This window comes from Lynx canadensis, chromosome E1 (assembly GCF_007474595.2).
Source record: "Lynx canadensis isolate LIC74 chromosome E1, mLynCan4.pri.v2, whole genome shotgun sequence".
NCBI classification, from domain to species: Eukaryota; Metazoa; Chordata; class Mammalia; order Carnivora; family Felidae; genus Lynx; species Lynx canadensis.
The window spans coordinates 42,056,780-42,083,455 of NC_044316.2; the positions used below are offsets into that span (position 1 = coordinate 42,056,780).

Here is a 26,676-nt window from a genome sequence, read left to right on the forward strand (position 1 = left end):
ATAAATTACTCTGGAGGACTTTTTTTTTTTTTTTTTTTTTTTTTTGTATTTATTTTTGAGAGAGAGCGAGACACAGCGAGACAAAGTATAAGCTGGGAAAGGGCAGAGAGAGAGAGGGAGACACAGAGTCTGAAACAGGCTCCAGGCTCCTCACTGTCAGCACAGAGTCTGACATTGGGCTTGAACCCACGAACTGTGAGATCACAGCCTGAGCCAAAGCCGGATGCTTAACAGACTGAGCCACCCAGGCGCCCCTTTATTATTTTTTTTAATGTTTATTTTTGAGAGAGAGAGTGTGTGCTAGTTTAGGAGGGGTGCAGAGAGAGAAGGAGACAGAGGATCCAAAGTGGGCTCTGAGATGACAACAGAGAGCTTGAGGTGGGACTCCAAACTCCCGAGCCGTGAGATCATGACCTGAGCCAAAGTTGGACACTTAACCAACAAAGCCACCCAGGTGCCCCACAAATATCAAATTTAAAAAAAAAATTTTTTTTAACACATATTTATTTTTGAGAGAGAGAGAGTGAGCAAGGAAGGGGGAGAGACAGAGGGAGACACAAAATCCAAAGCAGGCTCCAGGCTCTGAGCTGTCAGCATAGAGCCTGACGCAGGGGCTCGAACCCACAGATCGCAAAATCATGACCAGAGCCGAAGTCGGACACTTAACTGACTGAGACACCCAGGCACCCCTAAAAATTGTTTAACGATAGTTTTTTATTGAGGTATGATTCATATTCTATATAATTCATCCATATTATCACAATGCCTGTTAAGTATTTAAATATCCCCTCGATACGACTATGTGACACAATTTACAATATTTGATTTACTGCATATGGACTGTCCAAAGGGGGTGGGTACTAATTATTATCACTCTTTCAGAAGTGAAGAAATAGAGATTCAGAGACACGAAGTGAGATTGTGACTTGCCTAGAGTTACACAGCTAGTAAGAAGCAGAGCAGGGACTCACAACAAGGTCTCTTCTGTGAAATGTCAAGGTGACTTTCCAGTATTTTCTGTCTCTGAACTAGGGCTTTCAGGAAGAGAGAGATTTAGGGGGCCAGAAGGTAAGTGCCTGAAGGTCAGGTGCCAGCTGAGGATGGGAGAGCAGGCTCTGGTTTGGGGGGAATAATGCTGATATGTAAGTCAACATCTCTTCCCAGTCTGATGGGGAGTCCAGGGGTTCATCCTGAAGGAGTAAACAAGAATATGAAGCTGAAAAATACTAAGAGGAAAGATAATAAGTAATGTGGAACTCAGAAGAAGAAAGATACTGAGGAGGTACAAATGAGTCTGATTGGGCAGTAGCAAGGAGCGATGCAGGAATTTATGAAGTCAAGGAGTTTTAGGAGATTTATAAAAATATCTGTTCCAAACCCCTCATTTATTTATTTTTTACTTTCTAATTTTTTTTTTTTTTTACATTTATTCGTTTTTGAGAGACAGAGCATAAGCGGGGGAGGGGCAGAGAGAGAGGGAGACACAGAATCAGAAGTAGGCTCCAGGCTCCAAGCTGTCAGCACAGACCCTGATGCGAGGTTCGAACTCACAAACCGCGAGATCATGACCTGAGCTGAAGTCAGAAGCTTACCCGACTGAGCCACCCAGGCGCCCCTATTTTTTACTTTCTAAACGGCCAAGTCAATGACCTAGTTTTTTCAAAGTTTATTTATATACCTTGAGAGAGAGGGAGAGAGAGAATCCCAAGCAGGCTCTGCACTATCAGCGCAGAGCCCAATGGGGGGCTCGAACTCACGAACTATGAAATCTTGACCTGAGCAGAGATCAAGAGTCAGATGCTTAACTGACTGAGCCACCCAGGCGCCTCAAACCCCTCATGTAAAATCCAGCAGTTTTATTAACTATATCATGGTGTTTGCTGTTCTGGGTCCATCTTTTCAACTATGTGATAAACTCTTTGAATTTGTTAGTTCAAAACATTTTTTTATTTCAGGGAACTATGATTTTAGTATTTTGGGATTTTTGTTGTATTTTTTGTCTTCAGGGACTCTCATCTGTATATTAGAAGTTCTTTGCTTCAGTGGTTGTCACATTCTCTTGAATCCTTTTTATCTCTTCAAGTTTTGGGTTTTTATTTAAGTTTTATTTGAGAGAGACAGAGATAGTGTGAGTGGGGGAAGGGCACAGAGAGGGAGAGAGAGAATTTCGAGTGAGCTGTGCACCATCAGCGCAGAGCCTGATGCGGGGCTGGAACTCACAAAATCGTGAGATCGTGACCTGAGCCAAAACCAAGAGTCGGACACTTAACCAACTGAGCCACCCAGGCACCCCTATCTCTTCAAGCGTTAAGGTTTTTTTATGAAAGTTTTCAATCCTGCAACAAAGTCTAAAGACTTTTACATTGAGCATTCATATACACACCATTTAGATTTTATCATTGACATTTTAATATATTTATTTTATCATGATGGATTTCTTTTAATGTTTATTTTTGAGAGAGAGGGGAACAGATGATCCAAAGCAGGCTCTGCACTGACGGCATCGAACCTGTTGTGGGTCTCAAGATCATGAGATCATGAGATCATGACCTGAGCTGAACCCGATACTCAACCAACTGAGCCACCCAGCCGCCCCTATCATGATGGATTTCTATCCATTATATTTTTGATACATTTCAAGTGATTTGTAGACAGTACCTTTCTCTCTAAATAATATAGCATGCATTTCATTGATCAGAATCCCATATGTATTTATAGGTTTTTCTCTTTTATATACAAAGAAATGCACAAATCTCAAGATTATATTCACTGAACGGTTGGGTTTTTTGTTTTTTGGATTTTTTTTTTTTTTTAGCTTTATTGAGGTGTAACTTACCCACTATAAAATTCATTTGTTGTATGCTTTCAGTGATTTTTAGTTACTTTACAGAGTTGTACATCTAATACAATTTAATTTTAGAATATTTTCATTACCCCAAAAAGAACCTCATGCCCATTTTCAGTCACTTGTTATTCCCACCCTCGGTCTTAAGCAACCACTAATCCAATTTCTATTTCTGTATCTTTTCCTTTTCTGAACATTTCATATAAATGCAATCATATAATATGTGGTCTTTGTATCTGGCTTTTCTGACTTAGCATGTGTGTGAGATTCATCCTGGTTGTAGCATTTGTCAGTGGCTCGTTTTTGTTTGTTTGTTTGTTTTTTTATTGGCCCAATAATATTCCATTGAATGGATACACCACATTTTGCTTATTATTTTATTTACACTTGAATTATTTCCTATTGGCTGAATGAATAATGCTACTATGAACATTCTTATACATGTTTTTATCTGGACATACAGTTTCGTTTCTCCTGGGTTTATGCCTAAGAGTGGGATTGCAGGGTTACATGTTAACTTTATGGTTAGCATTTTGAGAAGCTGCCAAACTATTTCCTCAAGTGGCTGCACCATTTTAGGTTCCTGCCATCCACGTACCAGGGTTCTGATCCCTTCACATCTGGGCTTCATGAAGGTAGGAATGAACGCCAGTCCCAGGTTCATCTTTATGTGCCCAGGGTCTAGCGGGGGCACACCACAGAGGCTGTCGTTGAGCGTTGTTCGGCTTGCGTGACTCTCAGCCCATGCTTCTCACTTTGTTCCCTTTTGTTCTTTCCTAGGGGCTCAACTGGAAGTTTCCAGTTGTCTGGAAAAATGCCGGATGAGCTCTGCAGATGCTGGGAGGCAGCCCTTCTCTGGAAAGTCCTTTTATCTGGATCTGCCTGCTGGCAAGAGTCTCCAGTTTTTGACGGGGGCCATCCAGCAGCTGGGTGGGGTATGTAACCTGCTTGTGACTTGTGATATCATGTGCCTTTGTGGGTTATCGGGCAGGAGCTGGAGAGGGATTGTATCTGTGACTTCTAGGTATTTGATATCTTCGCTTCTGGACTCTTAGTTTTCACAGCTTCATTTTATTATTATTTTTCTTTTTTAATATCTATTTATTTATTTTGAGAGAGAGAGGTAGAGAGCGAGCAGTGGAAGGGTGGAGAGAGAGGGAGACAGAGAATCCCAAGTAGGCTCCCCACTGTCAGCATGGAGCCCAAGGCAGGGCTCGAACTCACGAACTGTGAGGTCATGTCTTGAGCTGAAATCAAGAGTTGAAGGCTTAGCACCCAGGTGCCCCTTTTTTCACCGCTTTCTTGAGATGTAATCCATATACCATACAGTTCATCCATTTAAAATGTACAACTCAATGGTTTTTGGTGTATTCACAGAGGTATGCAAGCTGTGTGAATACACAATTTTAGAACCTTTTCATCACCCCAAAAAAGAAACCCATACCCGTGTTGGTCACTCCCCATTTCTCCTCAATACACCCAACCTGGGTAACCACTCCTCTACTTCTGTCTCTATTCTTTTTTTTTTTTTTTTATGTTTATTTTCTGTGTAGCTATGTGATCATGAATACATTTTTTGATTACCAACGTTTTGCCCATAACCTTAAAGCATTAGCACTTTGCTATCGTTATTGTCCCTCATGTTATTTGTAATGAGAATATATTTCTTTGAGTGGATTATTAATTTACCTAATGGTTACTCTGCAGACATCGAGATTATTTCTAAATTTTAACTCTTTTACATAACACTGGTGAAAAACTTCCCATAAGAAGCATTTGCCGTATTTGAGTCCTTTAAAATATTTTTAAGCCATGTGTGTGCCGCGTGGCACTTTTAGTAAGGGGTTGACATGGGGAACTCTCGAGTTTCGAAAATGGGATGATGGTGCTCGGCTCCAAAGAGGCGGGCATCTAGGGAAATGACTTGAATAAGCTTGGAATGCAGAGGCTCTTTTCTGTCAAATGAACAGAAGCTCGGGAATATAGAAGCTTGGCAATGGGGAATGTACCAAGTGTTGATTATACACCCAAACTGGCCCCAAATTACCTTTTGAACTTTTAGTCCCTTCTATCATTTAGCCTGTGCTGTGTGAAAAAACCACCCCAGAACTGGAGCTTAAAACAAGTTATTTCTTACTACTCTGTGGAGCAGCTGGGTGGTTTCTCTGTTGGTTTCATCAAGGCTCCCGCCTACAGCTGCATTTGGGTGGAGGGTCAGCTTGGCTGGAAGGATGGAGTTGACCTCACACATCTGGGAGTTGGTGCTGGCTGCCTCTCTATGGCTTCTCAGGTGTCGTTTGAGAGGCTTCTTACATATGTTGTATCTACGCGTAACATCATACGTGTATACAGTAAGCTAGACCAGCCTGTTGACACGGCGGTCTCATGGTAGCTTTCTAAGAAGGTGAAGGGGGAAGCTACACGACCTCTTGAGACTCAGGCTCTGGAACGCGTTTCATTACATTGTGTTGTTCCAGAGGAGTCTGATTGAAGGCGATGGAAGAGGGGGCTCTGCCTCCTGATAGGAATAGCCGTCACATTGCAGAAGAGTAGGCAGACTGGAGTGGGAGCCACATGCAGCCATCGAACCATCGGCCGCGTTTATATAGGACAGTCATTGTCCTCCTCCCCCCCCCCCCATTTGTTTTTGCCATATTACAGAACATAGGTACTCTCATTCAAGCCATAACTTTAAAGATTCTTTTTGTGATAAAACGTACACAACATAAGATGTGCCATTTTAATCCTTTGTAAATGTACAGTTTTCAGCATTAATTACATTCACGCAGCTGGGCCGCCGTAACCACTGTTTCCACAACTTTTATCACCCCAGACAGACACTCTGTAACCAGTAAGCAAGAACTTCCCACTTCCCTTTTCTGCAACCCCTGTCCAATCCCCCGTCTGTCTCTGTGAATTTGCCTATTCTAGAGACCTGTCAGTGGACTCACAGATAGTCGTTCTTTTGTGTCTGCCGCCTTTCACTTAGCGTAATCTTTTCCAGGCTCATCCATGTTGTAGCGTGTATCTTCACTTCATGTCATGACTGAGCAATATTTTGTTGTATGTACACATCACATTTTGTCTATCATCTGTTGGTCACTTGAGTTATTTGCATTTTTTGGCTATTATAAATAATGCTGCGGTGAGCAAGGATGTACAAGTATCTGTTCGAGTCCTTGTTTCCAGTTCTTTGGGGGGCGTTCCTGGAAGCAGAATTGCTGTGGTAGACGTTGGTAGACCGTGTTTAGCTTTTTGAGGGACTTAAACAGTTGTTGGTTTTTTTGTTTTGTTTTTGTTTTGTTTTAAGCTCAGTGCTAAGTTTCTCATCCAGTCCACCCTTCAGAGAGGGCCATCATTCATCCTGACTTTTAGTGGTGTGCTGGAGGTGGAGCCAGTTGTTAGCATCTCTTTCCAGTTCCACGTTCAGTAACATCATGTCAGTAGCTTGCAATCAGCCATAGTGGGAGTTCTGACCCCCCAGAAATCAGCACATGCTTCGTGGCAGGGATTTTTCCCTGGCGAGTGGGTCACTAAGCATTAGCCACCTCGCCACTGCTTATTTCCATCTTTTCTTCTCCCCACAAATATGAGTTGAGTGTCCTTGTGCTTCAGGCACTGTGTTGGGCCCTTGGGATACAAAGATGAGTCAGACCCTCTCAGTGCCAGCGAGGAGCTTACAGGTAGGATGAGCGGATACCTGTGCAGCTCAGTAGCGGCCAAACTCTTGTCTTGTTTCATGTTTTTGTTCCTATTTTTGGTAGTGTGGTCAGCCCCCGAGTATCTTCACAGGAATGCCATGGCTTAACCAGCTACTTTTAATCCTGTTGGGCCCCGCCAGTGTGCTCTTTCTCTGTGCAGACTCAATCTGGTCAAACCACAGAGCCTGTGGCCTTCTGCTGCTGGGTCAGGAGCAGCAGTTCTGGAGACAAAACCTGTATTATATATATAAACCCTATTATGTTTCAGGATGATGTCTTCTTGAGGGCTCGGTACAAAACTGCACTTGGTCTATTTAAGGACATTGATTCTGAAACTTCTGGCAGCCAAGATTTCCTTCCCCAACCTCTCAGAATCGATAATTCTACATCTGCCTTCTGGTTTTCAGCCACCTCTGTGATCTGGTTTCAGGTAATTGAGGGTTTTCTGAGCAAAGAAGTAAGTTACATCGTGTCCAGCCGCAGGGAAGTGAAGGCAGAGAGCAGTGCGACAGACCACAGAGGCTGCCCCAGTCCCAGCGAGGTCAGGGTGCAGACACCGTCCACGGCCCATCCGAAGTGCGGCCACCCCCGGCCTCCACAGAAACCCGCAGACTCGGTAAGAACCTCGTCAGGTAGGAAAGGTGTGTTTTCTGAGCAACGGAAATAGGCCTCGGTGAGCCATTGTGGGCGGTCTCTGGCTTTAGTTCCATCTGGATTAATTTAACCTCTCATTTGAATTCAGAGACTGAAAATATTTTATCATAGCTCTAGATCTAAAAACCTTCGCAACTGGTTATCCCCATGCTGTCCCTTCTGTGATACATTTCACTTTTTAAAAAACCTTCGCAACTGGTTATCCCCATGCTGTCCCTTCTGTGATACATTTCACTTTTTAAGGGACTTCAGAGTCAGAGGGTCAAAAACAATAGGAAGGTCCTCTGTAAACCAGAGAGGGCGTGTTGAAATTGGCCCAGACCTGTCTGCTGGGGGTGTGGAGACTCGTAAAGAGAGGTCTGAGAGTACTGGTGACACTTTGGCCTTGGGTAAATTCAGAATGCGCTTCTCCACCTGGGTCCAAGCTGCAGCTACCCGTGGGTGACCCGGGACTGTGTGTGGCTTTACCTTTACCTCCAAAAGGTTCTCTAGGCTTCTGTTTCTGCTGCTCCTCAGCTGTCAATGCTCCCAGCTTTCCAAGACACATGACTCCCAAGCCCTCACCAGCACCTGTGTGAACATCTGTTTGTGCACAGGTGGGCTGCACAGCGTACCTCATTGCCCTTCTCTTCCTGTCAGGTGCCTTTGAGCAGAGGGAAGGAGCTACTGCAGAAAGCCATCAGAAACCAGGTGAGCGGAGGGGGGCGGGCTGCAGGTGGACGTCTCTGGCACAGGGGAGGATCTAACCTTTCTTAGGAGGGGCTTCTGAAGTACTGACACAGAACGCACAACCTGTGAGACGTACCGTCCTTCTTTTCTTCTCACAAATGAGGAAGTAGAGCTCAGAGAAGTTCAGTGATTTGTCCAGGGTCGCCCAGGGTGGCGGTGGTAGAGCCCAGATTTGACTCCCTAATCCTTCCAACACCAGAGCCTAGCACGAGCACCTTGGAGGGGATGCCGCGCTGCACATAAGCCGGACTTTGTGCATCTTTTAGCAGTTTGTCCCTTTTGTGGGACCCAGAGCCATGAAAGCGAAGCAGCGGGGGGAGGAGTTGAGGTGATCTCGGGAGCACAGTGGGTAAAGTGGCATCGAGAAGGGGGCGCAGGCTGTGGCAGGGGAAGGCCGTGTGCCGTCCTGGGGCAGCAGGGCAGGAACGGCCTGAGGCCAGCACAGCTTCCTGCTTGATGATGGTGACGGTCGGTCGGTCGCCAGTATTTATTGTGAGAGCTTTCCTCCAAGAGGCCCTCCTGACAGCTCTCTGGGAAGCCTGTGCTGCTTCCTGGTCACAGGTGCCTGGAGCAGCAGCCCCCGCCTCCCGCTGTGGCCAGCGCTTGTGGAGGAGAGGGTCTTTCAGGGGACTGGGGTAGACTCTCCATAACGTCTCTTCACGGGGTGCCTCAGAGCCGCTCAGGCCTTGGGGAGTCTCTTGCTCCTGCCTGACTGCTTTGTCTTCCCAGGGGAGCAGCAGCGGAGGAGGTGGCGGGAGCAGCAACAGTCTCCTGACCAGTGCCCGCTCCTGGGGAGTGAGGATCCTGCATGTGGACGGTACCGTTTCTGCCCAGGGCTTCTGCAGAGGGGTGTTGGTGACTGACTGGGAACATCCGCTTTTAGAGGGATGTCAGCCAGTATGAGCTAGCTGAAAGCCGAATGTACCCACTCATCATGTGGCCCCACAGCGGTGGGGGGTGTGGAGACCAGCAGTAGTCCTAGCAGGTGCTCGGTCCTAGCACCTAGGACGGTGCTGCTTTGTGGAACGCCCTACGGCTCTCCTCAAGCTGGTGTGATGACCCTTTTCACAAACCGGAAACCCTCCTGGTAGCCACAACCACTTACCAGCTGTGACTCTGTGCTAGGAATGAGCTCAAGTCAGTCCCCACTGCAGTCATTTGTCCATTGTACAGATGAGGTAATTGAGCCTTAGATGTTAAATAAATTACCCATAGTTTCATCAGAAGCGAGGGGTGTGTGGGGCGCCTGGGTGGCTCAGTCGGTTGAGTGTCCGACTTCGGCTCAGGTCATGATCTCACGGTCTGTGAGTTCGAGCTCCGCGTCAGGCTCTGTGCCGACAGCTCGGAGCCTAGAGCCTGTTTCGGATTCTGTGTCTCCCTCTCTCTCTGCCCCTCCCCCGTTCATGCTCTGTCTCTGTCTCAAAAAAATAAATAAACGTTAAAAAAAAAAAAATAGTCATATAAAAAAGAAATGAGGGGTGTGGCCCACATTCCAGCCTAGTTTGACCTGACTAAATTTCATGTGCTTTCGGGGAGCCTCTCTGGCTCGGTGGGTAGGGCATGCAACTCTTTGATCTTGGGGGTGTGAGTTCGAGGCCCACATTTGGTATAACCTCTAATTTCTTAAAATTATTTTTATACAAAATTTTAACTAAAAACATTTTTTTTTTAAATAAAATCTTAAACTTTTTTCGTGGGGCGCCTGGGTGGCTCAGTCGGTTAAGCGGCCGACTTCGGCTCAGGTCATGATTTCGCGGTCCATGAGTTCGAGCCCCGCGTCGGACTCTGTGCTGACGGCTCAGAGCCTGGAGCCTGTTTCAGATTCTGTGTCTCCCTCTCTCTGACCCTCCCCCGTTCATGCTCTGTCTCTCTCTGTCTCAAAAATAAATAAACGTTAAAAAAAAAATTAAAAAAAAAAAAAGAAACTTTTTTCGTATTTATGTAGGGTTTCCTCGCTGTAACCACCTGTTTGCAGGCGGTAATAAATTTACATTAGAATAGCTATCCTAGGGGCAACTTGAGTGGCTCAGTTGGTTAAACAACTCATCCCAGGTCATCATCTCATGGTTCCTGAGATCGAGCACCGCGTGTTGGGCTCTGCACTGACAGCACAGAGCCTGCTTGGGATCATATCACTCTCTCTCTCTCTCTCTGTCTCTCTCTCTCTCTCTGTCTCTGTCTCTCTGTCTCTTCCTCTCTCTCCCTCTCTCACCCTCTCTATCCCTCTCCCTCCCTCTCCCTCCCTCTCCCCCACCTCCCCTGCTCATGCTTGCTGGCACACACAACATGTGCAGACTCTCTCTGTGTCAATAAATAAACTTTATTTTTTAAGTTTTTATTTATTTTGAGATAGCACGAGTGGGGGAGGGGCAAGGAGAGATTGGGAGAGAGAGAATCCCAAGCAGGCTCTATGTTGTCAGCACAGAGCCCGATGCGGGGCTCAAACCCATGAACCATGAGATCATGACCTGAGCTGAAAACAAGAGTCGGATGCTTAACCAACTGAGCCACCCAGGTGCCCCCAAATAAATAAACTTAACAAAAAAAAAGAATCGGCTGGCAGTGACTGACTCTCACATGCAGCTCCACCTTGAGTCTAGGGTTTTCTCTAATCCATTGTAGGGGGCTGAACCCCATCCAGCCCAAGATCTGCCAGGGCAATAGAAAACTGCTCAGGAAGGTCCTGGTCTGGGATGTGGGGGGCTCCATTGTCACTAGAAAATCAGCCATTTCTGACGTGGTCTAATTTCCTGCCTTCCAGTGTGTTAGGGAAGCTCCTTCTGGGTCTGCCATATACAGCTACATCTGAGTAAGTCACATGACTGGTCTCCCCCCAATGGAAGCAGCTCTTCAGTGGTACATTAAAGCCCTTGTGAGCCATAAGGCACCTCCTGTTCAAGAGTTGTGTTCAGTACTACAAAACAGAGTGGGGCCAGCTTAGGTACTTTTCCCAGGATAGAGGACCCAGCCCTTTCTTTTATTATCAGCAGGTGCAGAGGTGACACATAGCCAGAAGGTGGCAGGCAAGGCTGGTGTGATCCAGTGGGCCAGGCCAGTGAAAAGTATAGCCCCTGGCCCCAGGAAGGGGCCACGCTGGGGAGATGAGGAGTGGCAGTCTGGCCACAGCCCTCTGTTTCTTCCACAGAAATGATGATGCACGTGCAACAGCTGTCTCTTGACGCCTTGCGTGTGAAGAAACAGGGGCCAAAGAAGAAGCCAGAGGTAAGTCATCCTGCTGAACTGAAAGGAAATAGATGGTTTGTAAACAGTGAGTCTGTGACAACTTTGGTAAATCAGTGCCCCGTGCAGCCGTGTGTTCTTGGCCATCCTGGATCATGTACAAGAAGTGCAGCCTCTCAGCACACCCCTGATGTCCACAGCCTCCCATTGCCCTGTTCCCTCTTCCCTGTGTTACCTACAGATCTCCCGTGGTATACTGAGGCATTCACCGTGGCCTAGGCCGGGGACTGCCTGTGGGTAGTCCTGGCCTAGATAAAACATAAATGATCATGGCCTGCTGGCCAGGCTGCTGTTCCGGGGACAGCTCTTGGCCAGGGATGAGCCTGCAGATTGCATGGGTGGGGGCAGGGGATGTTGTGGTTTGAAATAGCTGTCACCTTCCAAATTCTTATTTGGCTTTTCCTTCCTTTGCTGGAGTTGGAACTGTGTGTACCACACACCAAAACCCAGGCTGATTTTTAAAGTCACGGTGTCTTCATCCAGCCTAAATCTGAAAAAAGGATTAAGCCTTGCAGGGCCTGGCACCCAGGAATAGGACCAACAGTGGTAGTAGACCACAGCCATACCAGATGGAACCTCTGCCTCAGCTCCCCTCGCTCCACACCCTCTGGTCTGGGAGTCTTTGGGGTTTTGCTGCTGCTATTAAATAGATTTTCATTGTTCACAATTCAAAAGGTTATGCAATGAGTCTCTCTCCCCTGCGACTTCTCTTCCCCAGCCACCAAGCTCCCTCCCTGAGATAAACAGTGCAAACAGTTTTTCAGGTTTCCTTCCAGGATCCGTGCATGTACAAACAGATATGTCAAAGTCCCCCCCCCCCCTTATGCAAATGCACAGTATTTTTACTTTGCTTTGTTCACTTAATAATCTATTTTGTAGATACTTAGGGATCTTCCAGAGTGAGTTCTGGGTGCAGTCTGCTGATGTTTGAGGAAATATGGAAGCTGCTTTGGGTCATGTTTGCCCTGGAGGAGTGGCCTAGAAGAGAATCCTAATCTCACTGGGCCCAGAGGCACAGACAGTCATGGACCCACTAGATCTCTCCTGCCCGCCCCCACCCCAATTCTACCTGATTTCTTACATTTTTCCATTTAGTTTGTAATATTAGTTTGACCTTGGCCTAAACGTTGGTCTTGACCAAGAGAGTCCTAATACACAAGACAGGGCACAGGAAGGCAAGAGGCAGTCTCTTTACACTTGTCCTGTAAGCTGATCTGGGATGCCAGCAGTGCCTAGGAAATGCAAGCTGCCATTTAGTGAGCACCTGCTCTGCATCAGTCTATTACCTACTTTGTTTGCATTTGTGCCACATCGGCCAGGTAGGGAGGTGCTTGTCACACCCCGGGTGGCACAACTCCACTTGGTGCCCAGGCCTGGGGCTTCTGTGGCTCTTGCTCTTCACTGTCCTGCATTTCCTCCACAAACTCAGCTGCCACTGAGATGCACACACCGCACTCACCGCTCCTCACGTCCCTGGGGAGGCAGAGGGAGCCGTCCTGTCAAGTTGGCTCCGCTCAGGGCCCAGCCCATAGCAGGAAGCAAAGTGGGGCAGACTCACAGCGACTCGGTTCACCGGGCCCTCTTCCTCGACCCTCTAGCTCCCTCGCATCCTTAACCTATTTTCCCTTTCCATTTAGGGAACGCGTCCAGCAGAGTCAAGAACGCGGAAAGGTCAGTGTGGTAGCTTTCCTCATCTAATTGCAGTCCCTCCCTCCTAAACGCTTCCCCACGGCTCCCTCTGTGGCAGCATCTGCTCACTTTTCTGCGGCAGGAAGCGAGTCCAGGTTGTGTTGCCCTGTTGTGTTTCCAGGGCCTGAGCTTTGCAGACAGGAGGGCAAGAGAGGGGTACCCATGAGCAAGTCCAGGGCTGCCCAGCCGGGGCTTTTCCTTGGCGCCAAGACCCCACGCGGCCGCTCTGGCTCCTACATCCCCTGCCCGTTCTGGGCATTAACTGAAGTTCGGCTTCCTTTTCCTTCTGATTCAAGAGCAGTTTGGGGTGGGCAGTTTGACAGCTGCCTACCACTTTCCCAAATGCCAAACTCCCTGAAATTGACAAACAGGCAGATTGACAGCCCGGCTCCCAGCCCCTCTTGGACCGCAAGAGAGTTTCTCCCCCTGGATGTTTCTCCCAAAGATGCTCTTTAAGTGGCATTTATTCGTGCACAAGCAGGAGCTAAGAAAAGTCACTTGGCACCTCTCATGTTCAAAATTCAAGGAAATCTGTGGGGGAATTGATTTTAATCACTGTCTGAGTTAATTAGAAAGACAAGAAATCGCCCCCAAAAAGTAATTAATGGGAGCTGCTGCCATGTGAGGAGTGAGGCTGCTTTTTGCTTGGGCGCTGGTGGAGCCTGGAGTGGGTCTGCGAGCTGGGAGGCGCCAGCCTCTGGATGGGGTCTGGGGCTGTTATCTCTGACAGGGCTTTGGTCACTGTGGGAAGTAGAGGTGGTTCTTAATACCTAAGAGGTTTTAGAAACTGTGTGAATAATTAGCTAGTAGAGGATGAATCTCCTGATTAACTGAGCAAATTTGTCTTCCCAGCACCCCTTTGCCCTGTTCATTCAGGAACGAGATTTCACCCTTGATATGTTTTTTTTACTGCCCTCTGCTGTGATCCCTAAACACTCTTTAGCTCTCTTCCTCCCTGCTTTCCCCCAGAAAACCCAGGATCCTCCGGGAGTGTTCTGCCTGGGAGTGTTCTCGGGCCCCTCAGGATTCTGAGACTCCCAAGAGGAAAGGTCAGGGAAGGACCCAGGGCTTTAAGCAGAAACCAGCTGGGGCTGGGTTCTGCCCCGCAGCCAGGTTTCTGACCTGCGGCTCACAGCCTCCAGAATCCACACACGGGAGGGTCCTGTACCCTGCTTTGGGGCTCAGGGCACCCTGCGGCCTCTCCCCAGTGGGGGAATTCTCTCTCCCAGGGTAGAGGCCGGAGGAGATGGGAATGGGTGTCCTGCCTCAGCCAAATGGAAAGGTGTGCCTCGGGGTGGCGTAGGCTCCTGCTCTGAGCAACTCTTAAACCTTGGCAGAGCCTTACCTCTCTAGCGTTTCCTGTGTGTGTGTGGTGTGGGCCCTGCATCGGAGCCCACAGATGGCTGACGTGTGTGCTTTTTCTTTCCAGTGGCCAGACTGAAGGCACCATTCCTCAAAATTGAAGATGAGAGCAGGCAAGTAGTGGTGGTTGGCCGGGGGGTAGGGGGGCCTCTCCCCTTTCCCTCCCCTCAGACCCACCAGGCCCGCACAGAGGAGAGGTGCTCAGGGGCCCCAAGCTGACGTGGGGGTCATGGAGCCCCTCAGCCCTGCACCTTCGTCTTCCCCAGAAACCGCTTTCTCCCCCTGTCATGGAGAAGTCTCCCACAGACCAGGAGGAGCCTCTGAAGGTGGCATTGCACAGGTGGCACTCCTCTTGGTCATGAGTCAGAGGTTAGTGACCCTGTGTGTGAATTACCTCTTTCTAATGCTCTGCTTTTATGAGCACATGATGTCCCATCCAGGCTCATTACTGCTCCTCATTTCCCTGTGGGCACACACTGATGCTTAATACCGAATTGTTGCTGGCCCAGGACAGTGCCAGTATGGTCCTCGTGACCAAAGCCAGGGCTCTTGGTGTGGTGTTGGAGACTCCCTTGTCAAACCACCCTGTACTGGAAGCCTTTCTGGTTGGCTGTGCAAAACCCTTTTCTGACACCTGCTCTCTCATGAGGAGAAAGACTGGCATGAGGAGACTCTACCCTTTTCCTAGTGGGGAAATCAAGGTCAGAGAAATTAAGGGACTTGTATACGGCCATTTTGCCAATGAATCTTAGCCCAAGGCCAGAATCCAGATGTCCTGCCTGGTGTCCTTTTCACTCAGCCCTAAATGTCCACCAGTATGGCCCCTTCTTACCTAGAGCAGGAGGGTCACATTGGTTATAATCTATGAGCTGTTAGTCACCTTGGTTATTACTGACTCTTCGATAAGCACTAGATCAAAAACCTGCGAATCTATAATTATCTCAGAGGTTTTTCTTAGGGAGAGGGAGACACAGAATCCAAAGCAGGCTCCAAGCTCTGAGCTGTCAGCACAAAGCCCAATTTGAGCCTTGAACCCACGAACCATAGGATCATGACCTGAGTCGAAGTCGGACACTTACCCAACTGAGCCACCCAGGTGCCCCTAAAGGTTTTTTTGTTTTTTTATTTTTAAAGAAAAAGCTCATGTGAACCTAGCAGAGACTCCCAGGACCAGAGCTTTCTGGGTCCCTAAGCCTCAGGCAGGGCAGCTAAAAGACCTGGTGCTGGGAGCCTGGCATGCCTGCCTACCCTCCAGCTGGACCTAGATTTCCTTCTCAGTACCTGACCACAGTACAGAATTGGCTTTGGTGACCCAAAAATTAGCGGAGGGAACACAGAAAGGTAATGAGATGCTCTCTCCTTCAGTTCCAGTTGCGGGCGGGGGGTACTTCCCAAACTCAGCCCCTTCACTACCAGTTAAATACAAGTAGCGATGACTCATACACAGCGGCATAAGAGACGCCACCAGTGCCTCAGCGTCTCACTGCACGTGGCACAGGCGACATCACTTACTGGAATGGTGTCCACGTGTTTGTGTGCCCCTGGCATCACAGGCAGGAGTGGAGATGAGGTTTCTTGTGGTTCTGTTTATGCGCTCTTCTGAAGCCTTGTAGCTTCACCCACCTCAACTTTGCAACCTTCTAAGCAGAAACAAAACATTGAGGAGGAAGAAAGAGGGGTACTGGGGTGGTGAAGTGCACCTCCTCCTTCTTAAGGATCCAAGAAGACCCTGTGGGCCACAGGGCTCCCACCATGCCCCGCCTGGGGAACCCATGGCCTGCACTCTCTCCTGGAGTGCCCACTGTTTCAACCAAACATGGTTTCCAAGCCTGCAAGTTCTATGAGCAGGCTTTGCTGAGTATCCACAGATCCCCAGATCTGGTTCTGAAAGTTTCTGGAACATGAGCAACTTTAGGCAAACCACCAAAACAACTCAGTATAGATCTGACTACCCAGAACCTTCACTGTGCTTCTCTTTTCCATTCAGAATACCTCCACTCGGGTGGTACAAAGGAGCAGCCCAGAGCAAAAATGTTCCTCTTCTTGGAATAGGAAAATCACTGTTCTGGTTTAAACCTTCCTCCATTTAGGTCTGTCAGGCTAGAGTCCTCAAACATGGTTTGTTTTATTTATTTTTTAAATACTTTATTTTTAAATAATCTCCACACCCAATGTGGGGCTCAAACTCCCAACCCCAAGATCAAGAGTCGCATGCGCCACTGACTGAGCCAGCCAGGCGCCCCCTTAAAGGTGGTTCAGGGTCAGGAAGCAAAGTAGAGAGATAGATCGCTAGTTGGGAGACATGCCCTGTTGCCTGGTCTTGACCACTCCCCAGTCGTGAGCCCTTGGGCAAGTCACAGAACCTTTTGGGCTCCGTTTCCTCTTCTGTAAAAATGGGCTAAGAACCACTTGTTCCCGTTAGCTCAGATGAGGCAGCGAGGTAAACTGGGCTTTGATGAGTAGACCGGGAGAGCATAAATATTCATCTAACCAGGAAGGCTGGTGAGGGTTTGGTTCTAGAACCGAAAACCCTGTGCAGGGGAGTGGCCATTTTATCAGGATTGGAATTCTAGGGGGTTGGGACTGGCCGCTTTCCTCATCCTATCCTTGCCCCACTGTAGTCAAAATGGAAGTTTTCTGTGTTTCAGGAAGTTTCGTCCTTTCCACCATCAGTTTAAATCCTTTCCTGAAATTTCTTTTCTGGGACCCAAAGATGCAAGCCCTTTTGAAGCCCCGATGACCCTGGGCAGCTCGCATCATACCAGGTGGGTCTTTCTGGTCTGAGTACCAAGGGCTGGTTGCAGGCAGGGTCCTTCCCCTCCAGAGCCTGCTGGTCTGATTTGGGAATGGCCATGTGTTCGCTCCTTAGGCAAAGTCTATTCTGGGAACTTAGCCCAGACCCTAGGAGTCTTCATCCGTTTTACTTGGTGCTTTCCGTCCCTACTGAAGAATTTGACTTGTGTCCAGAGGGCAGTAGACTGGTTTCTAAAAGGTCTACAGACCATCTTTATCAGAGTCCCCTGGGGTCCCATTAAAAAGGCAGGTTCTCATACTCCACACCTACAGAATCACAGTCTCTGATGATGAATCCCCCAAAACTGCATTCCTGTGAGCTCCCAGGTGATTTTTATGCACATCAGAGCTGGAGGCCTTTGGGGCTAAACATCAGGAATAACTAAGGGGCAAGGAATCTGGGGACCTACCGCATTGTGTGGCCCAGAGTGGTTCATAGGCTGTGGGTGTTCTTCCTCCGCAGATGTGTGAGAATGTGAACCTTCACTGAGCAGAGTGCAGCAGGGAGGACTACAGGGAGAGAGTGGCCCAGGGGCGGGGGCAGAAGGGGCGAGCTGGAGAAAATCTGTGGGAGGAAATGTTTAATATTTTTCATTTTTAAATTATTGTATTTTAGTTCCAAATTCAGAAGTTACAGAGGGTTTAAAATGAAAAGTCTGTATTCCACACCTGCCCTCTAATCTCCATAGTGTGGGTCTGTGTCCAGGCGTAGTTTATGCATCCTTTTCTCTTATATAAAGAGTAGCATAACATTGGGCTGTTTCTAGCTTTTTCCACTTGATGTATTCTTTTTTTTTTTTTTTTAATGTTTATTTATTTTTGAGACAGACACAGATCGTGAGTGGGGAAAGGGCAGAGAGAGAGGGAGACACAGAATCTGAAACAGGCTCCATGCTCTGAGTTGTCAGCACAGAGCCCGACATGGAGCTCGAACTCACAAACCATGAGATCATGACCTGAGCCAAAGTCGGATGCTTAACCAACTGAGCCACCCAGGCGCCCCCCACTGATGTACTCTAGATTAATTTCCTATTGGTCCCTAGAAAGCATCCTCATTTTTTAATGATTTTTTTTTAATATATATTTTGTAACGTTTATTCATTTTCAAGACACAGAGAGAGACAGAGCATGAGTGGGGGAGGGACAGAGAGAGAGGGAGACAATCTGTAGCAGGCCTCAGGCCCTGAGCTGTCAGCACAGAGCCTGATGCAGGACTCGAACTCACGGAGCACAAGATCATGACCTAACCTGAAGTCTGACACTTAACCGACTGAGCCACCCAAGCATCCCAATGATTTATTTATTTTTGAGAGAGTCGGGGGGACAGAGGATCTGAAACCAACTCTGCTGCGCTGATAGCAGTGAGCCCAATGTGGGACTTGAACTTCAAGAACCGTGAGATCATGACCTGAGCTGAAGTCGGAGGCTCAACCAACTGAGCCACCCAGGCGCCCCCCCACTGATGTACTCTAGATTAATTTCCTATTGGTCCCTAGAAAGCATCCTCATTCTCTTCTGTGGCTTCAGTGTCTTCCATTGTGTAGTCTTACAGTATTTTATTTAACCAGTCTCTTACTGATGGATGCTTAGATTATTTCCAGGCTTTTGCTATTATAAATAATGCTATAGTGAATAGTCTTACGCAGAGTGAATTTGTAGAATAAATTCCTAAAAGCGGAGGTGCTGGGTCAAAGGGTACCTGCATTTATAATGTTGATAAATGCAGCCAAATTGCTCTTCGTGGGGGTGATGCCAGTGTGTGCTCTCACACCCTGGCCCTGAGCCCATCTCCCCTCTTGCCTTGGCTGGTACAGTGAGCTGTCCGATGTCCTGACCTCTGCCAGTCTGATAGTTTAAAAACTGTATCTTAGTGTAATTTTCATTTTCATTTTTCTCATTATGAATGAGGTTAAGTAGGTTCATATGTTTGATCGTTTGACTCTTTTCATATGAACCTTCTTTATATCTTTTGCCCATTTTTCTTTTCGGTTATTGATCACTTTTCTTATTGATTTGTAAAGAGCCCTTCATGTATTAGGGAAATGAGCCCTATTAGTTATAAATACACCTCCCCCTCCCCCAGTTTGTGATTTATCTTTTATTTACATTTTCTGCCATGCAAACATTTTTTTAGATTGCATGTAGTTGAATTTATCAGCTTTTTCCCATGTTTTCTACATTTTGCATCATGCTTAGAAAGTCCTCAGAGAGGGCTGTTTTGGACTTGGTTGAGCTTGCTCATACAGCCAAGCAGCCACTAGAAAGATGGGCCTGAAATTCAGACGAGAAGACACGTTTGAGAAAGAGATTGGAAAGTCCTCAACGAAGGTGGCATCCATGCAAGGAACAAGCCAGCGTGAGGGAGGAAGCCACCTGAAGCAGGGGAAGGGGACATTCGGGGTGGAGGAGGTTGGGGGCAGTATGGTGCCCTCACTACCACTGAGGCCCTTTGATTCTGCAGGTCAGATGAGCGTGGGTTTGAGTGTCAGGCTGGAACTGCCCTAGGAGACCTTTTTGCTGCCCCTGGCACACGCCCTCACCTATGGTTTGAGATGTGTGGGCAGGGACCGGACAGGGTCCCCTCTGAGAGGCCTCGCCTTCCTCGTTGCCTGGACGGGAGGTGCCAAGTGTAGGCAGGTCTGCCTGACTGTTCTGGTCCTTCCCTCCGAGGGCCCCAACAGTGACTGCTTTCCCCCACCCCCACCCAATGCTTTCCTCCAGAGAACCCAAGGACCGAGAGCCAAGCCGGCGATTGGCCACCCGCACCCCACCCAGGAGAAGGAAGGGCTTCTGTGAGTGCTGTCAAGAGGCCTTTGAAGAGCTCCACGCGGTGAGCCTTCCCTGCCAAGCAGCTGCTCCCAGGCTGCTCTGACCGCGCTTTTCCTACCCGCCTCCACCCCACTCGCATCTCACCCTGGCCTTGACTAATGCCCTGTGCCCCTCTCACCCCGGGCAGCATCTCCAGAGCGCCCAGCACCGGGGCTTTGCCCTAGAAGCCCACCCGTATGCAGAAGTCGATCGGGTCATTGCCCAGCTCGGCCACAGCTTTGCTGACACCCCCTCGCAGGCCAGCCTCCCCAGGTGAGCACCATGAGCGGCCCTGCTGGCATGGTGGGTGCTGCCGTGTCCTCACCGTCCTGCTGCTGCCCACTCCAGAGGGGAAGGAGCCAAACAGGACCAGGGATTGGTGGCGGTTGGAAGCCCTCCATTTGTGGCTTCAGCTGATGGGGACTGGGCCAGATCAGCACATGGCTCCCATCCTGATGCATAGCCATCGCCATGGTTGTGTGGGTAGGGAGGGCAGCTCAGCAGTGGCTGCTCCTGGCATGTGCCTGCTGATGTCCCTGTGTGGCCTTCTAAAAGTAGCGAGGGGGATTCCTGGGTTCCTCCCAGACAGGTAAGATGCAGTATCTTTCAGCCTCTCTGTAAGTTACCCCCAGAAAGGATTGCAGGGGGATCTCCAGCCCAGCTTTCTCTGCTGCCACCAGCTTGCTGTGGCTTCTTTCCTCTTGACCCAAGTCTTCACCTCCCCGGGCTCAGCTTGGAGAGCCAGGCTCTGTGCTGCATTCTCCAGCCGCCAAAGGGCACAGCCTCTGCTGTGGAATTATTAAATGGAACAGCCTCTAACCTGTTCCTCTGGCCAGCCCTGACCACAGGCCACAGAGCCAAAAGAGACGCAGACAGCACTGGCCGCTACTGCAGGGGCAGCCCGAGAGCAAGCCTCTCACAGAGCCCCAGAGCGGGCCGCTTTCTTCATGCTAAAACTGAGAAGGGTAGTGCCATGCATGCCCCACCCACACCCTGCCCTCAGCCCTGACCCAGAAAGATCCCAACTTGCCACCTGCTCTGGAGTTGAGCCCTGAGGCCCAGTGTTTCTGTCCCGCAGGCAGCCAGGCTCCCCGTGTTCAGATCGTGACCTGCTGTGTCCTGAGGCTCCGCCTCCTAGCCAGCCCTGCCATCCCAGGGCAGCATCTCCCAGGATGAAAGAGGAAGACGAGCATCAGGCCCCAGGCACTCCAGAGCAGGATGGGACGGTGGGCAGCATGAAGGCAACCGATGAACCTGTGGGGACTGGTGAGATGCTGGGACCAGTAGCAAGCTGCCAGGAGCTGGGAGGGTCAGTTGATGTCATTGCAGACCCCCCAGAGACACCAGTGTCCAGGAGCCCTGCACACCAGAGCCTCTTGACAAGCTCTGGTTCTACAGAACTCTCTGGCTCGGATGTCGCACTTTTTGGCCACAAGCGGAAGATTCGGCTCCCCAGTGGCAATCCTGAAAAGAGGTCAGGGGTCTCCCGGCCACAGGCCTCATTCTTTGTTCCAAGAGCCACCAGCCCTTGTGGCGCCAGGACAGCCAGTGGCGGGCACCCCCTCTTCCTTCCCCCTCCTGATTGTGAGCACAGGCCTCTGGCCCCTCTCCTCCCCTGGTGCCACCCACAGACCTGCCTCCCCCTCCCCACAGATGGGCCAGCGGAGTGCTGGGCCACACAGCCCCCTTGGCCAGGGGAGGACAGCCCCCTGGGATCTGAGGATTCTGAGTGTGCCGCCCCTGGCCCTGGCTGACCAGCTCCCTAGCTGCCCTGTGGCTCCAGGCCAGCTGTCAGCCCACCTGCACTCAGCAGCTGACGTGCAGCCTTCAGGAAGACCCGCAGAGAGCCCGTCTACCTCTGTCCCCTGCTCTCAACCAGCGGGGGAGCCAGCTGCTCCCAATGGTTCTGGGCCTCCCAGCCTCCCTGTCTCAGCCCTAGCCCAGTGCCAGCAGAGAACTGATACCATGAGTCTCCTGGGACACGCAGTAGCTCTCTACTTGAGGGCCAGATACACAGAAGTTATACTCTGCTGAGTGCTGCACAGCCAGCAGGGGCCAGACCAAGCACAGGGAGGACAGCACCTCAGGGCCTCCCCACCAGAGCCAGAAGAGCCGCCGGCCTGGCCTTTGAAGTCCAAGAGAACAGCAGTTGTCATGGCCAAGCTCTGTAGGCTCGACAGAGCCAGTCCTCCCACTCACCGGGTCTTAGGTTAGGACCAAGAGAGTCTGGGCTGGGGGCTGCCCTCTACCCCTTCCTCCAGCCAGCTCCCTGACCAGGCAGCAATCTGATGGGCTTGCTCATCCCTGCCAGCTGCCCACACCAGGAGGCAGAGGCAAGGTTGGCATAGGGAGGGACCACAAAGCATCTAGAACGGCAGGAGCCCTGGCCTGGCTTCCTGTCCCTCTGAAGGCACTTGCCTCTTGCAGAGCCGAGTTTTGGTGTTCCCCACCCCCACCCCAGCCTCCTTTCCCAGGAGCATGTGGCTCTCCTGCTTTCTGAAATGCCTGTTTGTCCCCTCCCCCAGCCCCCCACGCTCGTGCACACAGATCCTCAGGAACATACGAAGCAGAGGAGGGGCTGGGCTGCAGCACCTCCAGAGCTCCCTCGCCCCCCTGCATTTGGTGGGAGCCTGGCGCTGAAATGACCTTTCTCCTGAGCCCAGGATATGGCCAGAGCCCCCTCTGGGGACCCCTCTGCTCTTCCCTGGCTGCCCTCTGCCATTTCTGCTGTTCCAGGGTCGGGATTCACCTGCCAACTTCTGCATCACCCTCTTCTCTCCCTCCTTCCCCAAGGACCTCCCCCCATTTCTTTCAGCCAAGCCATTAATCTGGAGACGAGATGGGTTTGCTATTGATTCTTTGGCCACTTTTTTTTTTTTTTTTTTTTTTTTTACATTTTGTGCTGTGGTTCTTCTCACCCTTCTCTGCGTCTGTGTGTTTGTTTCTTTAAATGTTGAAGCTACAAGAAGCCTGGTGCTATTCTGTGTCTCATTTTGGAGGAAGAAAGGGGGGCCTCGCTGTGGGTGAGGACCTGAGTTGTTAGTTTGGAAATAGAGCAACTGTGTGTACAACCCTCATAGAGGTCATGTTTGGCCTTTTTATGCCATTCCTGTTAAATTTCACAATTAATCTTGGTTCAGGAACTGTAAATAAATTTGTTAATAACAAATAGCAAAGGGATAGGGCTGGAATGCAGTGTGTCAGGCCTTGATGTGCCCTCCAGTGACCCAGAGCAAGACTCAAGCCCAGCAGATGTGGACAGAGTAAGTGGATGGCCAGATAGGAGCCCCCTGCAAGTGGGAGAGCGTATGTCACAGCCCCTGAGGGCCGAGGGGAGGTCAGGCGGCATCTGTCCAGTCTCTGGTCACTCATTTGGCTCTGCTGCTAAAGGGGGCCCCAGGAGACCTGAGGCCGGACAGATGGGTGCTGCCCTCAGTGGCTCCTTGGCATGAGGACTATTCAAACCCCTTCCACTCCTCCGCAGATGACCTTGACTCAGACTCCACAGGCATTGCTTCTCCTTGCTCCTGATCCCCTTTCCACATCCAACTCCTACAAAGGAAGCAGTGTCCTTCCTTCCTGTCACTGTCCCTGCTCTCCAGTCCACCCAGCCAGCCTCATCAAATTCCTTTTCTTGGGTTTGCCATCTCTTCTCTCTGCCCTAAAACTCCATCCTGGAAAACACTTGCATTGATTCAGCAGGCTCCCCCCACTGTTCTCCAGCTCCTTCCTGCGGTCTACAGCCACTGCCTCCATGTCTGCACCTTCTTGCCCTTCCAAACCCGCGGAGGCTCTGCCTGAAGCGCTCCACTGGGCTTGTCCCTTCCAAGGTCACCGCATAACCTGATAATTCTCAAAGGCAGATTCACTTTCTCCTTTTCCACCTTGAAACCTGGCTCCCCTGCTCGACCCCACTCTAGCCTGGTCCTCCCCTCCCCCAGCCTCTGCCCTCTTGTACCAGCCTCATTCAGCACAGACCTCAAATGTCTGCCCTGAGTCAGCTCCTAGAGCCCTAACCAGCCCTCTAACACCCCTGCTTCCCCAACCTGGGCCTGGGGGACCTTTGTCCTCACCTCTGCACACCTTCACAGATGTGACCTGGGTGGAGAAAGCTCCACCCAGACTCCTTTTCTGAATTCTACTCTCCACCTGTGCAAGGTGGGAAGGCAGGGAATCTAGCCACACCCTGACTCGGTGTGTCTTTGGGGGGTCCCTTTACTAATCTGGGCCTCCGTTTCCTCATCTTTCAGTGAGGGGCTTAGATGACATGACCTTCAAAAGTCCTTTCCAATAATAAAATGCCCTGATGGCCACCGGCTCCCTTAGATCCCTCTGTCCTTGCCACCACCACAGAGCTACTTACCCAAAGACTTGTTCCTCCTTCCAAGACCGGCTCCCCTTCCCCCTTTGTCCTGCGCCTCTCCTGGTGCCCTCTACCTCAGCTTCTCCCATCAGGCTGAGGTCCTCCTGGTCACTCTCCCTGATGCCCATCCTCTCCTTACAGCCACCCTATCTCCCTGGTCTCTGACACCTCCTGTCCCCAGACCAGCCAGGCTGGTCCCTTGTCTGGCCACCGTGGGCACTCCGGCCCTGAGGCTGCTCTCTGACACTGACCTGGAATCCCCCTCGACAACAGCAAGGATGCCCTATGATTCAAGGTCCAGATTCCATACTCTGAGAATCCTATAGTGTAAGTCACACAGGCCTGAGTTCACTTCCCAGTCCTTCCCTTAACTCTGACCTGGGGCAAGGCTTCTGAGATGCTGTTTTCTTAAGCTGAAAAACAGAGATAATGGTAGTTTCTGCCTTACTAGGAAGTCACAAGAATTAAATCTGGTTATGATGTTATAAACATTCAACAAACTAACCTTTTATCCTCCCCTCCCCTCCCCTCCCCTCTGCAACATGTACCTGTGAGGCCTCTCTTTTGGACCTTTCAACAGAGCTCATTTTCACTAATCTCCCACCTCATGACCTATGGCCCTATCTCCTGTGTGTACTTGTGGGTGAAGCTGCTAAGGGGTTCTGTGAGACGCCCTGTCCCCAGGCCCGCCCCCACTTTTCCAACAACTGGTTCTCCACAACCCGAGAAATCCCATGTGAGGGGGAGAAAGGGGAGTGGGGTGTATGCCGCACCCCCCAACCCCGGCATATTGGGCCCTCGGGAGCATGACTACATTTGTGCACTACAAACCTCTCAAAGGATGGATGCCCCTGGGACCCCAGGCTCCTCCAATTCCTCCCTGAGCTTGAGATTGCAGGAAGGGTTCTCAAGGACAACTGAGAGGGAGGAAGGAGCACTAGACTTCCCTCGGGAAAGATCTCATCAGGTGAGGAGAGTGGTTCTATCCCAGTGGGAAGGACAGGGCACTGGGCTGGGATCTGGGAGGAAGCAGAAGGACTTTCTGGTCCTGATGGTCTGGGCGTTTTCTCTGCTCCCCACCCCTCAGCATCCTGTCAACAGGCAGTCTCTCCATGTGCAGGGTAGAGGGCCCCAAGACCCCAAGCCACAAAGGAGTCCCTTGGGTCTAGGACAAGGGCCAGGAAGCTGTTTTTCTCCATGGCACCTTCAGGGCCACATGGATGGTGTGAGCCCAGATCGAGGGAGCATTTCTGTACACCAGGTGCTGCTCTGAGGATTTGAAGGCAGCCACTCATTTACCCCCTGCAACACTGTCGCGAAGGGGCATTCTAACCCCCATTTCACAGATGAGGAAACCGGCTTGGGGAGGCCGGGAGACCTGCTCAAGGTCACACAGCCCTTAACCAGGACTGGGACATCAGCTGGTTGCCTGAAGCCCTAAGTCCTGCTCTTCACGTGGCCCCACCCTGCCCTCGCCTGGCGTGGCCTCTGCGGCAGGCCTCGAAGCCTGGGCATGGGGCCTGGGTAGACTCCGTTGGCAGGAATTCCCACCCACCATGTCTTCCAGGATAGAGTTTTTGGGCAGAGGGGAGGAGAGGGGCCAAGGGCAGCAGACACCCCTCCCTTACCTGCAGCTGCTGGGACTACATCTTGGCCCCACATCAGCCCAGCTTGGCCCCTGTGCAGGAAAATTTGAGGGAAGAACTGGCTGGAGGGCAGAACTTCAGGGAAGGAGGCCCCAGGCCTCTCGGTGGTAAGGGCTCCTGAAGGAGGGCTGGGGGTGGGGACCAGAGCCTAACAGCTCCCTCAGCAAGAGTGAACCAGAGGGTGGCCATCAAGACAGAATAGTGACCACCAGTCTCTGATTTCCAGAGTCCCGTCCTCCTCCTGGAGCAAACAAGCAATGGGCAGAAGGGACCAAAGTAGCCCTCCATAGCTGTGTACTGGGGTAAGGATTCTCCCAGGGAGCCCCTGGTGTGAAGAGATGCTACCTCCACAGCTCTTGACCTCAGGAGAGAAGGTGGGTGAGAGAAACAGGCAGTCTCCTGTGTGGGAGAGGTGTGAAGCTTGTAGCAGAAGCAACACAGGAGTCACAGGAGCGGGAAGGCGGGACCTCAGCCTCGAGAGTGAGGTGCGCTCAAGGGAGGGTCAAGATACCAGCTGAGCCTGCTTGAAGCGGCCCACCCAGGGAGAAAAGGGGGCTGTTGGGGGTCATGGGGCCATATAATTGAGCTACCATGGGAGCTGGCTCAGAATGCCACCAGAGAAGAGCCAGTTTGGGGGCCAGGAAGAACTCTCAACAGGAACCTCAAGGAACCAGAGCCACAGAAAATGGTAGCAATGTGCCTCGACCAGGCCCAGGCCACAGACTGAGCATGCTGTGTGGTCTTGGTCATGCTGGGGGAGGGGATCCAGACTCCCCCAGGCCCAGTGCCCTCCACTGTGCAATGACAAACCACACCTATTCTTCTGGGAGGCACACAAGATTGGGG

General features: G+C 50.4%; 1 protein-coding gene across 1 annotated transcript in view; it reads left to right on the plus strand.

Annotated features, from left to right (window-relative positions):
• DBF4B (DBF4 zinc finger B) overlaps positions 1 to 23,653 on the plus strand; it is a 34,002-nt gene extending 10,349 nt beyond the window's left edge. Inside the window, exons 2-12 of the mRNA XM_032591183.1 lie at positions 3,626 to 3,780; positions 6,977 to 7,162; positions 7,840 to 7,890; positions 8,659 to 8,746; positions 11,075 to 11,151; positions 12,807 to 12,840; positions 14,288 to 14,337; positions 16,873 to 16,985; positions 19,735 to 19,843; positions 19,970 to 20,094; positions 20,900 to 23,653. Of these exons, the coding sequence (XP_032447074.1) occupies positions 3,626 to 3,780; positions 6,977 to 7,162; positions 7,840 to 7,890; positions 8,659 to 8,746; positions 11,075 to 11,151; positions 12,807 to 12,840; positions 14,288 to 14,337; positions 16,873 to 16,985; positions 19,735 to 19,843; positions 19,970 to 20,094; positions 20,900 to 21,575 (1,664 nt within the window). The 3' untranslated portion in view covers positions 21,576 to 23,653. The remainder of the gene's footprint in view (positions 1 to 3,625; positions 3,781 to 6,976; positions 7,163 to 7,839; positions 7,891 to 8,658; positions 8,747 to 11,074; positions 11,152 to 12,806; positions 12,841 to 14,287; positions 14,338 to 16,872; positions 16,986 to 19,734; positions 19,844 to 19,969; positions 20,095 to 20,899) is intronic.
• Positions 23,654 to 26,676: the final 3,023 nt, after the last annotated feature.